At 38.3% G+C, this 13,476-nt stretch overlaps 1 protein-coding gene across 1 annotated transcript in view; it reads right to left on the reverse strand.

Moving 5' to 3' along the window:
- The window catches only part of DHX29 (DExH-box helicase 29), a 46,624-nt gene that overhangs the window by 30,986 nt on the left and 2,162 nt on the right, over nt 1-13,476 (reverse strand). The window contains exons 2-11 of the mRNA XM_062211915.1: nt 13,177-13,250; nt 11,293-11,406; nt 9,660-9,789; nt 8,843-8,988; nt 7,805-7,933; nt 6,625-6,751; nt 4,309-4,467; nt 3,825-3,990; nt 3,438-3,561; nt 741-1,349 (exon numbers count right to left, since the gene is read on the reverse strand). Coding sequence (XP_062067899.1) covers nt 741-1,349; nt 3,438-3,561; nt 3,825-3,990; nt 4,309-4,467; nt 6,625-6,751; nt 7,805-7,933; nt 8,843-8,988; nt 9,660-9,789; nt 11,293-11,406; nt 13,177-13,250 — 1,778 coding nt within the window. The remainder of the gene's footprint in view (nt 1-740; nt 1,350-3,437; nt 3,562-3,824; nt 3,991-4,308; nt 4,468-6,624; nt 6,752-7,804; nt 7,934-8,842; nt 8,989-9,659; nt 9,790-11,292; nt 11,407-13,176; nt 13,251-13,476) is intronic.

Raw genomic sequence — 13,476 nt, forward strand, 5'->3', positions numbered from 1 at the left:
CCCATCAGTTTCTTTCTTCTTGAGTCATTCCTTTGTCTTACTAGTATACATGTCTGTCATCCCCATATCTCTCCTTTTATCCTCTTAAATTCCATGTCAGAAATCCATATTTCTTGCTGAATAAGAAATTTTTAACTTGAGAGACAAAAATATTATTTTATTTATTACCATTACCAGAACCATTCAAATTGTAAATAATCTGAATTAAATGAACTTGCAATTCATCATTTTTAGTTCTAACCAGTTTAATTCACTGGCTAGTTTTGTGTACACCTGTGTGACAAATACATGACAACAGACATTTAAGAACATTTTCCATTTAAAAAAAAACAAAGTTTGAAAATAGCTTAACATTTATAACTATATTGCTTTCCTTTTCTGCTCTTTGCAGAGGATGAATGAAAATCTGAAAAGGCTTGAGATGATATTAAATAACTAAATCTGTCCATATGCTTTGAATGTTCCACTTAATGTAATATATTTGAATATTCAATGATTGACGTTAATATATTTCTTTTTTTATATAAGAATTTTAATGACAGGATTACTGAAAACCCTTTTCCCATGAAAGATAGTGGCATTGTAACACATCCATTAAAGAAAACATGAAAAATGCCTGAAATGTGTTATGAACACCCGTGACAGTCAAAACCAGTATATGGCACAGGTGCTGTTCTGGTGCCAAGAGCAAAGGTGAGTAATGTTGTAATTCACTGAGGTGGAGGTGAAGGACAGCTTACCCTTCCTCCAGGTCCATTTTCACAGCCCAATTCATCACACACTCTGGTGGCCAGACTCACTGCTGAGATTCTCCGGGGCTGGGTACAGATGATGTTACATTTACTTGTTCCCCACTCATTCAGAAGCAAGTCTTCCAACAGAAAATGTGGTACTTGAGTACTTTTACCACTGCCTGTTTCACCTGCCACAACTACTACTCGGTGCCTTTTAAGAGTTTCGACAATTGATTCCCGGTGTTTGAACACAGGTAACTGCTGTCTCTCCTTTAGAAGTCTCTGATACTTAGGTGAGCTTTGCAACTTTCTAAAGAGGTTTCTAACAGGTTCCAGATCTTGTGCAACTGCTGATTCCAAGGACAGGGCAGAAAAATCCTCCTCAGAAACTAAGTTTTCCCAAGATTCCTCAGGGTCTTCAGAGTTTTCCTTCTTACTTTCAGAATGCTGCTGTTGCAGCTGCTGCTGCTGTTTCAATTTGTTCAGAAGTTTGGCAATAAAAAGATCACGTGGTTTATTGGTTTCCATTTTATTTAATTCTTCTTTTTTCTTTTCTGCATCACTCCATTCTAGCCAAACATCTCGGTAAGTGGGAGGAAGCAACTGATGAACAGACTACAGAAGATAAGAACAGCAGTACATTACTTTTATTAACTACTGGAGTTGACATTCAGTAGGTTAGAAGGATAGCTATATGCCTCTTCAAATGTAATTCAACTCTTAGGCTAGTAAATTATTACTCTGAATTTTTCATGTTCTTTTCTTTTCATGTACTTGAAAGGCAGAGTGACAGAGAAATTGGCAGGGGGTGAGCAGCCATGGAGGGTCCTGGGCCTGCTGACTCCAGGAGCTCAGAACTCTATCCAGGTCTACTATGTGGGTGGCATGGGCCCAAGAACTTCAGCCATCAGCCACCATCTCCCAGGATGCATTAGCTGGATGCTGGATTGGAAGTGGAGCAGCTGGGACACAAACCAGCACTCTGACATGCGATGTAGGTGTCCCAAGTGGCCGCTTAACCTACCATACCACAATGTTCACCCAGATGTTACTTTAATACAATATATAAATGCATGTGATGCAAATTCATAAGCAGCACATCACATTTAGGCTTTGTGACTTCAGGTGAACAGCTTAACTTTAAAAATGGGACTAACAATAGTACCTCCCTTATCGACATAACTCTGAGGTTAACTTTAAGTTAATATATGCAAAATGTGCATTCCTGGAAAACGGTGAACTACTGAATAAAGGTTTATCATTTATTCTTGCAGAGGTACTATACAAAATGTCGAGAGATGGTATCTTATTTCTAAAATGCACAAAGATTCTTTGAGATTCTAGTTTTTTTTTTTTTTTTTTTTTTTTTTTTGGACAGGCAGAGTGGACAGTAGAGGGAGACAGAGAGAAAGGTCTTCCTTTGCCGTTGGTTCACCCTCCAATGGCCGCCGCGGTAGCGCGCTGTGGCTGGCGCACCGCGCTGATCCGATGGCAGGAGCCAGGTGCTTCTCCTGGTCTCCCATGGGGTGCAGGGCCTAAGAACTTGGGCCATCCTCCACTGCACTCCCTGGCCACAGCAGAGAGCTGGCCTGGAGGAGGGGCAACCGGGACAGGATCGGTGCCCCGACCGGGACTAGAACCCGGTGTGCCGGCGCTGCAAGGCGGAGGATTAGCCTAGTGAGCCGCGGCGCCGGCGAGATTCTAGTATTGTATAATGTTACAGGCCAAAGTATTTTAAGTGAACTACACTGAATGGAATCTAAATTATCTTAACTCAGTGCTGTAAGAGGACCCACAATTATCTCTCTGGCATTGACAGTTATTTTTACCAAGTAAACACAGCCTTAATATCTTAATTTGCAAAACAGGGGGATAAGACATTAAGAAATTTTACTGATTTCACTCTATGGAAAAATAAAGAAATTTTACTGGGAGAAATTGAAAAAGAACTATTGTTTGGAGTTCTATTTAGGGTCTAAATTTTTCAGTGTGATTAACTGCACATAACCCTTAATTCAAGCTAAGCCTCTGCTTCTAACCTAAATTAGTATAAAATTAAGACATTATCTTGGAAAACTAAAATTGAATTTGACATTTTTATTTAAGGCTGTAAAAACAAGCAAACAGTAACAAAAAATTTGAAATAGGCTCAACAAATGATGTAAATTCATCCTTTCCAGGGAAGCAGAAGGTAGACCCTAACAATAAGAAAATATGCTTAATTATTGATTAATGGAGGTTACATTTAAAAGTACAGTTAAATACCAGGCTAACTTTTAAAAATTCTAGGTTTTGTTGACCTCCATGTGGGCAACCAATAACCATTTTGAGTTAGAGGTCTTTGTTAAAATTTATACGGCACCTAAAAACAGAAAAACTCATTAAAATCTAGCAGCTACCAGTTGTACTACAACTATTTTTAATTTGTAAATTAATAGAGCCCCCCAAATTGGATGAATCAAATTGTCTCTTTCAGACCTCTGAGGGTTTAAAGAGATAAAGATCGTGTTTAGGGGTAAAAGGAAACCAAATTACAAATAATCAGAAATGAAGATTAAGCAGAAGCGGCAATTAGTAAGCAGAAAATTGGCATGGAGGGGCATAATTAAACACTTCTATAAGCACAGTTCTCTCTCAACAAAATATATTATATCCATTACTTAACAAAGACATTTTAAACTGCCTAAGCCTAAAAAGTCTCACCTGCCCTTTCACTAAACGATACAGGGCCAAGGTGGCTCCCAGGTGCTGGGCTTGCATGCCGTCCTCGGTTAGGATTGTAGGACATACTACCAGGACGTCATCTTCAGACTTGATTACTCTGACCCTACAAGGAAGCAAAAGCATCTTTTTTTCTTAATAAAATCAATGAGATTTAGTGAAAAGAAGCTGGGATTCCATTAACATTCTATTTAAGTTTATACTAGCTATTTATAAATAGTTTCATGAAAGGCATAGATAATGATTTATAAAATTCTGTGAGATATAAAATGAGAGAGCTTCTTAAATGTGTACTTAACTCATAGAAAACAAAATGATTTTCATCTTACATTTTTCTAAAAGTTCATTCAGTTAATCAGAAAAACATACCTACATTTCCAGTATCTACCTACTGGAACTTTTTCAAACGAAGGATTTGGACTCTTTGGAAGATTCTTCCTGACCCAATCAATCAGGAATTGTTTGGGAGACTTTCCAGTCCAGCTTCGAGCAGTGTAGTCAAAATTTCTCACATCATGAGGTTCTTTCTTTTTATCTACAGTGGCAAAGATTGGATCTTTTAAGTGTTATGCAATAATGTAAATTTTCTTTTTTGGTGATCAAGTCTCGCTTTTGGGAACAGCACTTGTAGAAGAAAATGGGTGAAGAAAGGATAGAAAAGTTTGCCTTTCTGTGAATGATGTAGGGAAATCCTCTTTATAAACAGAATCATGGAAAATTCTGAAGATAACAAATTTATCTTGAGGAACTTAGATATTCTTGTAAATTAGCTATGAAACTATAAAATGAATCTAGGATACTCTGAATTATTATTTGTAAATTATATACTTTAATTATACCACTTTAATTTTACCTTTCTCTTCTTCAGTAGCAGCTGCAGATTTTTCAAATAAATTAAAGTTCAAAGAACTTTCTCCTTCAGTGGCTACAGAAGGCTTTTTCCTTTCATTTTGTTGATATGAAATCTTTATTGCTGGATTGAATACTGGATGGTCTTCTAGAGTCTCCATTTCTACCAAGAAAAAAACATGTTTTTCTTTTGAAAATTTCTTTTTATATATTTGAGAAGCACAGAGAGAGAGAGAGAGACTCTTCCATCTGCTGGTTCACTCCCCACATGCCCACAACAGCAAGGGCTGCACTGAGCCAAGGCTGGTGGGTGGGAACACAGTCCAGGAACCCAAGCACTTGAGCCATCCCTGCTGTCTCCCAGGGCCTGCAGCAGCAGACAGCTAAAATTGGGAGCTGGAGCTGGAAATCAAATCCAGGACTCCATGATGTGGACATCGTCACTCACATCTTAACTGCTAGGCTAAATGTCTCTCACAAAAAGATTCTTTTTTAAAAAGATTTATTTATTTATTTGAGAGGCAGAGTTAGAGACAGTGAGAGAGAGAGAGACAGAAAGAGAGGTCTTTCAGCTGCTGGTTCACTCCCCAAATCACCACAATAGCTGGAGCTGGTCTGATCTGAAGCCAGGAGCCCATAGCCAGGAGCTTCTTCCAGGCCTCCCACTCGGATGCAGGGGCCCAAGCACTTGGGCCATCTTCCACTTAGGCCAGCAAACAGGGAGCTGGATCAGAAGTAGAGCAGCTGTAACTGCAAGCAGAGGCTCAACCTACTTTACCGCAGCACTGGCCCCAAAAAACAGATGCTTAGTTTCATGTATCTGGGTTTTAATGCCTTTTTATTTTGGAAAAATGTTTCTAGAAACAGTTACCCATTCCTTTATTTTCCTTGTAGTCAATTATTTAATAATTCCTACTAAGAATGTGTGCTAGAAGTCAGAGGCAATCCTACAACATGTACTAAAATGTTTAAAATAAATTATTTAATAGATGTAGTATGCCTGTAAAAAACATCTTTACCAGAAATGAATACTCATGGAATTGTGTTCAACTCTTTTTCTTGAATGGAGATGGTATTTTATGACAGAAATCAAAGATTAGGGGCCAGCACTGTGGCACAGCGGGTTAACGCCCTGACCTGAAGCGCTCGCCTCCCATGTGGGCACCGGTTTGAGACCCGGCTGCTCCACTTCCTATCTAGCTCTCTGCTATGGCCTGGGAAGAAAGATGGTCCAAGTGCTTGGGCCCCTGCATCTGTGCGGGAGACCTGGAGGAAGCTCCTGGCTTCTGGCTTCTGATTGATGCAGCTCCGGCTGTTGCGGCCAACTAGGGAGTGAACCATCGGATGGAAGACCTCTCTCTCTGCCTCTCCTCTCTCTGTGTAACTCTGACTTTCAATAAATAAATAAATCTTAAAAAAAAAAAAAGAATCAAAGATTAGCGAATTGTGGAATGCAGGCCAAGTGAAGTTATTTTTGTCTGGCTTGCCAGCTAGAATGGCTTTTACATTTTCAAGTGGTTAAAAAAATAAAGAGAATAAAAAGAGAACATGTAAAAGTTATCTGAAATTTATCGTTCAGTGTCCATAAATAAAGTCTGATTGGAACACAGCCCTTCGTTTTTGTATTACCAATTGCTACTTTCATGCAATAACAGCAGTGTTGAAAAGTGGTGACAGAGTAGGTAGTGGTGAAGTCCACCATATTTACTGTCTAGCTCTGTAGAGGAAATACGGCCGCAGCCAGAGACAAAGAAAGAAGAACGGGCCCCCTCTCTCCAAGACAAACCTTGAAAAGTGGCTGCTGGCAATTAACCAGTGAGGCAGCTCCCACTGTTACCATGTCCAGGTTGGGAAGATGTCCTAAGTTCTGCTTCTGTAACTCCAGGCGTAACTCTGCCCTACAGTCTTCCCCAGGTATCTCTTTTATAAACATGATGGACCCACCGACCATGGGAAGTGTGGTTCTAAGTCACGTAGGCTGCAATCTGAACCCACCAATGCTGTAACAGTTAAGGTCTGACGCTGATGAACCTATAAACAGTGTAAGAAACTCGGGACTGTTGCTCAGTTCTCAGGAAGAGATTCCAGCTGAGCCTGCTGGTGTGCATAAACTGCTAGGATCCTCCACTGTCTCTGGTGCCTGTTTGAACGAAGGGAGTTTTCCAACCCCAGGTTTCTATAACAGCTTGTTACAGATAAGTTTTTGCAAATCCCAGGCATAAACTGTTAGCTCACCCATAAAAAGACATTCTCCATCCTAGGAAGGCTGACAGAGACAAGACAATTACATTTACATACAGGAGAATCTGAATGTGTTTACCTCTTTGAAATTTCCTTATCTTTTCTTGAGCCTCTTTTTGGCCTTGCTTATTTTTTTCTAGTTTAAAGGCAGCTGCTTGCTCCTTCGCATCCAGAAATTTTGCTGCAAGGTGCAAGTACCTTTCATTCTGTTTCAAATAAGTCAATGAAGTGGAAATAAAAAGAAGAGCTAGATTAGTTTATCTATGGTCAATATATTCTATCAAAACCTGGGATTTTTGACCTTATTCTTTGAGTCAGCAAATTCACTTTTAGCAATTTTTATAGGAAATAAAGCAAATGCAGAGATTGTGAGGCATATAAATGTTTATTGAAGTGCTGATGGTAAAAAAACCTGGAAATATCTAATACATCTCTGCAGAGAAAACTATTCAATCGCTGGAAAAAGTATGATAGCAAAAGAAAAAATTTGATCTGCATGGAGAAACTTTCTTGACCCATTAAATAAAACAAAGTAGACTTCAGAATGAAAGTTAAGTACAGGTCTTCCTTTGCCGTTGGTTCACCTTCCAATGGCTGCCGCGGCTGGCGCACCATACTGATCCGATGGCAGGAGCCAGGTGCTTCTCCTGGTCTCCCATGGGGTGCAGGGCCCAAGGACTTGGGCCATCCTCCACTGCACTCCCTGGCCACAGCAGAGAGCTGGCCTGGAAGAGGGACAACCAGGACAGAATCCGGCGCCCTGACCGGGACTAGAACACAGTGTGCCAGCGCCGCAAGGTGGAGGATTAGCCTATTGAACCGCGGCACTGGCCCCCATGTTAACCATTATTAAATGTACTGTTCAGTGGTTTGTACAACCATCATCACCACCATCCATCTCTAAAACTCTTTCCATCTGGCAAAGCTCAAACTCATAAAACAGAAACTCCCCACGAACCTCTCCCCACCACCAGCCTCTGACAACTATTATTCTTTTTTTTGCAAGTATTACTCAAAGAATTTATCATACTCCTTACACATAGGGTCTTTAAAATTATCTGATGGTTATCTTCTTAAACATGGGAGAAATGTAATTGACATCTATGAAGAGGTTACTTTATGCCAAAATTTTAAATTAATTTTTACATGAACTCCTAGAGGTATTTCTCTAATTTACAAATAAGGAAAGTAGGCTCAGAAAAGTACAATATTTTGCCCAGGAATATCTAATTATAGGCCTACTACAGATTTCTACTCACAGGGTCAAATTTTTCTTCCTCTTCTAAACTTTTAGAATTTTCACTCTTTTCTTCTTCTTTTTGTCGTTCAGCATACTGCAAAATCCACTCTTTCATATTTACTTCCATATTCTTGTCTTCCTTTTTTGGCTACAAAGAGAAAACAAATGTTTGAAATACCAAAGTTAGAAAAAGATGTCTTAACTATCAATGTCACTGCTTTTACAATTTCTTCACATTCACAAACAGCAGACACAAAAGCCTTAAAATCATATTCTTTATTGTTCAGAGAAGGATGAATGAATTGAACTCAACATTAATTTACGAAGTCTAAACCTGCAGAATCCAAACTATGTTAACATAAATAGATAAAACAGAATGAAAAGAGAACTACTAAAATCTTATGTTATTTCTTAAAAAACAGTGCTTTTATTAGGAGGATATTTCCAAAAATGTTTTATAATACACAGAGTATACCTAATGTCCACAGACCTTGGGTATGGCCATGTGAAATGCTTCAACCAATGGGACATTAGCAAGAGGGACAAAACAGGAGTTTGGTAAGAATCTTTACACTGTGTTTTATCATTTTGGAATATTTGCTCTTGGAAGCCAGATGCTTTGTAGGAAATCGGACCAGCTGGAGACCACCACACAGTTGAGGAAATCCAAGTTAGTTATGTGGTAAGACCATGTGGAGGGAGAGAAGTGAGGGATGCCTGGCTGGTCTCCAGCTGAGGAACTAGTCGTTCTATTAAAGAAGCCTCTGTGGATGTCCCAGCTTCAGCAGATATCTCTTGGAATGGAAAAACCGGACAGCTGAGCCCAGCCTAGACTGCAGAAGAATGAGGAAAAAGAACTCGTTGGCTTCCACTACTAAATTTTGGGGTGGCTTGTCATGCAACAATAGATAACTGAAAAAGTGACAGAAAAGCCTGGCAAACCAATCAGTTATATATAATAACTGAAAATGTTTCAGAAACAGGAATTGTACTCATAAACTGTTATATGTACTTCATTCTGATTTTATGTAACTTTCAATGCTTACTTCTAAATTACCTTAATCTTAGGGTCTTCTTCCTGTTTTTTGATTTTAGGTTGCAATGGAGGTAAAATAGTGGCTTGTATTTGAGGAGCCTGAAATTTTGGCCTACTTTTAGCTTGCTGCTCTTCAAATTCCTGACTGAATCCTTCAGGAAGTGCATCTTAAAATAAAATAGACTGTGTTGAAAATAAGGATGTATATCATACATAAGACACATAAACATTTGTTAAGCATATACATATATCCAGCATAGGCTTATAGCAAATAATTTCCTTCTACCTCTCATCCCTGGAAAATCCTGTGATGAACCTGATTTTACTTGTTGAATTAGAAGTGGACACATTCAACAGATGATAGCTAGCCCACTTCTACCTGGCCATTTATTTCATGCTCACCACGATAAACTCCTAACCTCTCTCACTATTTGGGTGTCATTTCCTTAATCAGCTACTAAAATGACTTGTACTCCAGGTTTTTGTCATAGATTATGACCATGATCCTCTGTTTAATTATATATTATTTATTATATATTATTTATTCAAGGACAGCTCTAATTTCTAAATCAAAACCCAATAGGATTACAGTGAGGCAAAATTTGAGACTGTTACATTAACTGCATTGTAAAATGACCACCAAAAACTGAAAGTGGCACACAAAAATTTTTTTCTTGCATATATCACAATCTCTAAGAATACACTAAAAAGAGAAAAAGAACATTTTTAAAGTAAATATAACAGTGAAAAATTTTAAGTACAAGTCAAAAGGTTAAGATAAATACTGGTACTATTACAAAAGGTTTTAAACAAAGAATTAAAGGTCAATATTATTTACCATCTGAAAGATTTAAACAGAGCCAATCCAAGGCAGAATGAAGATCACCTCCATGTAAGAGTGTATTGGTCATTGCATCTTCAATGTCTTTAGTCTTAAATGAAAATGCTTGTAAAGCCATGTATAAATCCTATAAAAGGAAAACGTAAAAAAAGTCACATTTGTTAATTTTCTTTTTTCATTGCTAATTTTATTTTTTCTCATTCATTTTAAACCAGAAATTCTAATACAATTTTAGTTTCAAAAAATGTTTACAGTAGTCAACAAATATGCTCTTTATATTGATAATCTGGGAATGACAGATAATATTTTAAACAAAAAGGACCAGGAGAAATTGCTTATATTCTCATTCAGCAAAAATATTACTATAGTGTGGTATGTTTCCACTCATTTTTCTATGATTTTTGTAAAAACAAATTTCACTTAACATTGTAACATAAGCATCTTCCCATATTTTAAGAAATTCTTCATCATTTAATAGTTATACAATGTTCAATTAAGTAGACACATTGTAATTTAACATTTTCATGTGGCTAGACACTTAGGACATTTTCTTTTAAAATAACAGTGTTTCAATGAACATCTTTATAGGTAAAGATAAAGCAACTTAGTTACTTTCTTTTCTTTTCTTTTTTTTTTTTTGACAGGCCGAGTGGATAGTGAGAGAGAGAGACAGAGAGAAAGGTCTTCCTTTGCCGTTGGTTCACCCTCCAATGGCTGCTGCGGCTGGTGCATCTCGCTGATCCAAAGCCAGGAGCCAGGTGCTTATCCTGGTCTCCCATGGGGTGCAGGGCCCAAGCACTTGGGCCATCCTCCACTGCCTTCCTGGGCCATAGCAGAGAGCTGACCTGGAAGAGGGGCAACCAGGATAGAATCCGGCACCCCAACCGGGACTAGAACCCAGTGTGCCAGCGCCGCAAGGCGGAGGATTAGCCTGTTAAGCCACGGCGCCGGCCACAACTTAGTTACTTTCTAAAGCACAATTTTTAGAGTTGTGTTCAAATTGAGCCTGCATACTGTTATTTACTCATTCATAACCTGAGGCTCCAAACTGCTATCATCTTTCCAAGCTTCAATTTTCATTTGAAAAAACGAGACCAAATACATCCAGCAAAGTGCCCAGCACAGAGTCTAACATAGTAGGTATTCACTAAGATAATTTTGAGGCTGTTATTTTGTTCTCTTATTTTAATGTATGCATTTGTTTTATTCCTTCTCTCATCTTGCAGATGGAAACCATCTACATAAACTTTCCAGGAAAGTAGGAAAAAATGTGTGTGTGTGTTTTTTTATTATTTATTTACTTAAAATGCAGAGCTACAGAGACAGAGGGAGAGACAGAAAGAGAGAGGTCTTCCATCCATGGGTTCATTCCACAAATGGCTGCAACGGCCAGGGCTAGGCCAGGAGCCAGAAGCTTCATGTACGTCATTTCCCGCTGCTTTCCCAGTGCATTAGTAGGGAGGTGGATAGGAAATGGAGCAGCCAGGACTTGAACCCATATGTGATGCTGGCATTGCAAATGGTGGCTTAACTGCTCTGCCATAATGCTGGCCCCAAAAGTATTTTTATCTTACATGTGAAGTTTATAAACGACCCACTAAAAGGAACTTCTAAAAAGTTTGCTAAATACCTGTAATTTTTTGGCAGTCAGTCTTCCAGAAATCATTCCCTTGTCATTATTTTGCTTTTTATGTTCATTGATTACTCCAATAATTCTTTGCTCTAGTTTGTTATTAATTACCACCTGTTGAAGCCAAAACAGAAATATCAATTAGAAACTAAGTTATTAAAAAATCAGAAGGAAATCATATAGTTGTCTAGATTCCTAACAACCAACCCCAAAATTGTAGCTAAAATCAGATACAGTTTTCGTTTTTTGGACTAGCGTTCATTTGACTATATGCCTAACACATACTTAAGAAAAAAAATGAGATATAGAAATCAACAAGAATACACTTAGCAAGAAGAAAATTCTTTTATAAGGCCTCTTGAGGCCAATGTTTCAAGACATTGTTCTGGGACTACCCTTACATTGCTATGATATAGATTCATAGCCCTATATTAAACATTACAAATCAGAATCATTGAGGATGAAGTACAGAAATATGCCTTAAGGTAAACCAGTCCAAACACATAGTCTGATAAAATAAATACTACACTAAAAAAGGAATAGATCATGTAAAAAGTCTTTTGGTTCCCAGAGTTTGATTCTTATTTTTCCCTCCTAGCTATTTTACCTTTCATTCATCTCACATTTTTAACCTAAGACTACACAACATCTACCTGTAAAAATCTTTCCTTTATTGCTTTTTTCCTTTTAAAAGATTTTATTTATTTCTTTGAGAGGTAAAGTTACAGAAAGAGAGAGGGAGAGACAGAGAGAAAGGTCCTCCATCTGCTGGTTCACTCTCCAAATGGCCCAAATGGCTGGAGCTGGATCGATCCAAAGCCAGGAGTCAGAAACTTCTTCTAGGTATCCCACATGCATGCAGGGGCCCAAGCAATTGGGCCATCTTCTACTGCTTTCCCAGGCCATAGTGGAGAGCTGGATTGGAAGAAGAGCAGCCAGGACATGAACCAGCACCCATATGGAATGCTGGCACCACAGGCAGAGGCTTAGCCTACTATGCCATAGCATTGGCCCTATCACTTCTTAACTGAATGCCTACTATGCAAAAAGCATAAAAATATACTTCAGAAATTCAGTTTGGCCCAGCAAACATCATAGAGAGACAAATTATAACCCAGCATAACAAGTCTTTAAAAAGATACATTAAGGGGGGATTACGTGGTGTAGTGGGTAAAGCCCCTGCCTGCAGTGCTAGAATCCCATATGGGCACTGGTTCGAGACCCGGCTGTTTCACTTCCGATGCAGCTCTCTGCTAAGGCCTGGGAAAGCAGTAGAAGATGGCCCAAGTCCTTGGGCCTCTGTACCCGCATGGGAGACCCAGAAGACGCTCTAAGCTCCTGGCTTCAGATCGGCGCAGCTCCAGCTGTTGCGGCCAATTGGGGAGTGAACCAGCAGATGGAAGACCTCTCTCTCTGCCTCTCCTTCTCTCTCTGTGTAATTCTGACTTTCAAATAAATAAATACAGCTTAAAAGAAAAGATACATTAAGTGCTAATAGACCCACCAAGAAAAATCAACCTGGTAAGTTATAAAGGACTTCTGCATTCTAGGCTGAGAATATATGGGTGAAAATTGGAGTCATAAAACCATACAGGATTTGAGAGAAAAGTGATGTCCCATGAACTAAAAGTGAAGCGTGATACTGAGTAGGCTGGAAAGGTATTCTCAGTCAGACCCAAATGGATATATTCACCTTATGGAGACCAAAATTTCTTACAGGCTCTCATCATGTGTGTTATTTACTTTTATTTATTACAGATTAGCTCTTAAGAGTATTATTTGCAAAAAATTATAATAATTAAATTTTATATTTAAAGATACATCAGGTTTTTGAAGGAAAAAAAAGAACACTTATTGAAATGACTCAAAACCTTGGTTACTCACTTTCAAAATAGATTTATCCACATTTGCAGGGCCACCAGAGTCATTTGCAGAATTAAAACTATAAATTTTTGGACCTATATATAATAGAAAACAAAGAGTCAAGGCAATTTAATGGCTAATATTCATTATGTTATTTTAATTTCTCCCAAAGATAGTTAAATATTTTAGTTTTGTTCTTTCCTCCACATTTAACCAACTAGCTCAATCTAGTAGTTAGTGATACCCCTTTTTTAATTTTTCTAGAACATTTTATCCATTAGCATTCTCCTAGGTTAACCAGTTTCTCATAAAATGCAAATG

The sequence above is a fragment of the Lepus europaeus genome, chromosome 15 (assembly GCF_033115175.1).
Source record: "Lepus europaeus isolate LE1 chromosome 15, mLepTim1.pri, whole genome shotgun sequence".
Taxonomy (NCBI): Eukaryota; Metazoa; Chordata; class Mammalia; order Lagomorpha; family Leporidae; genus Lepus; species Lepus europaeus.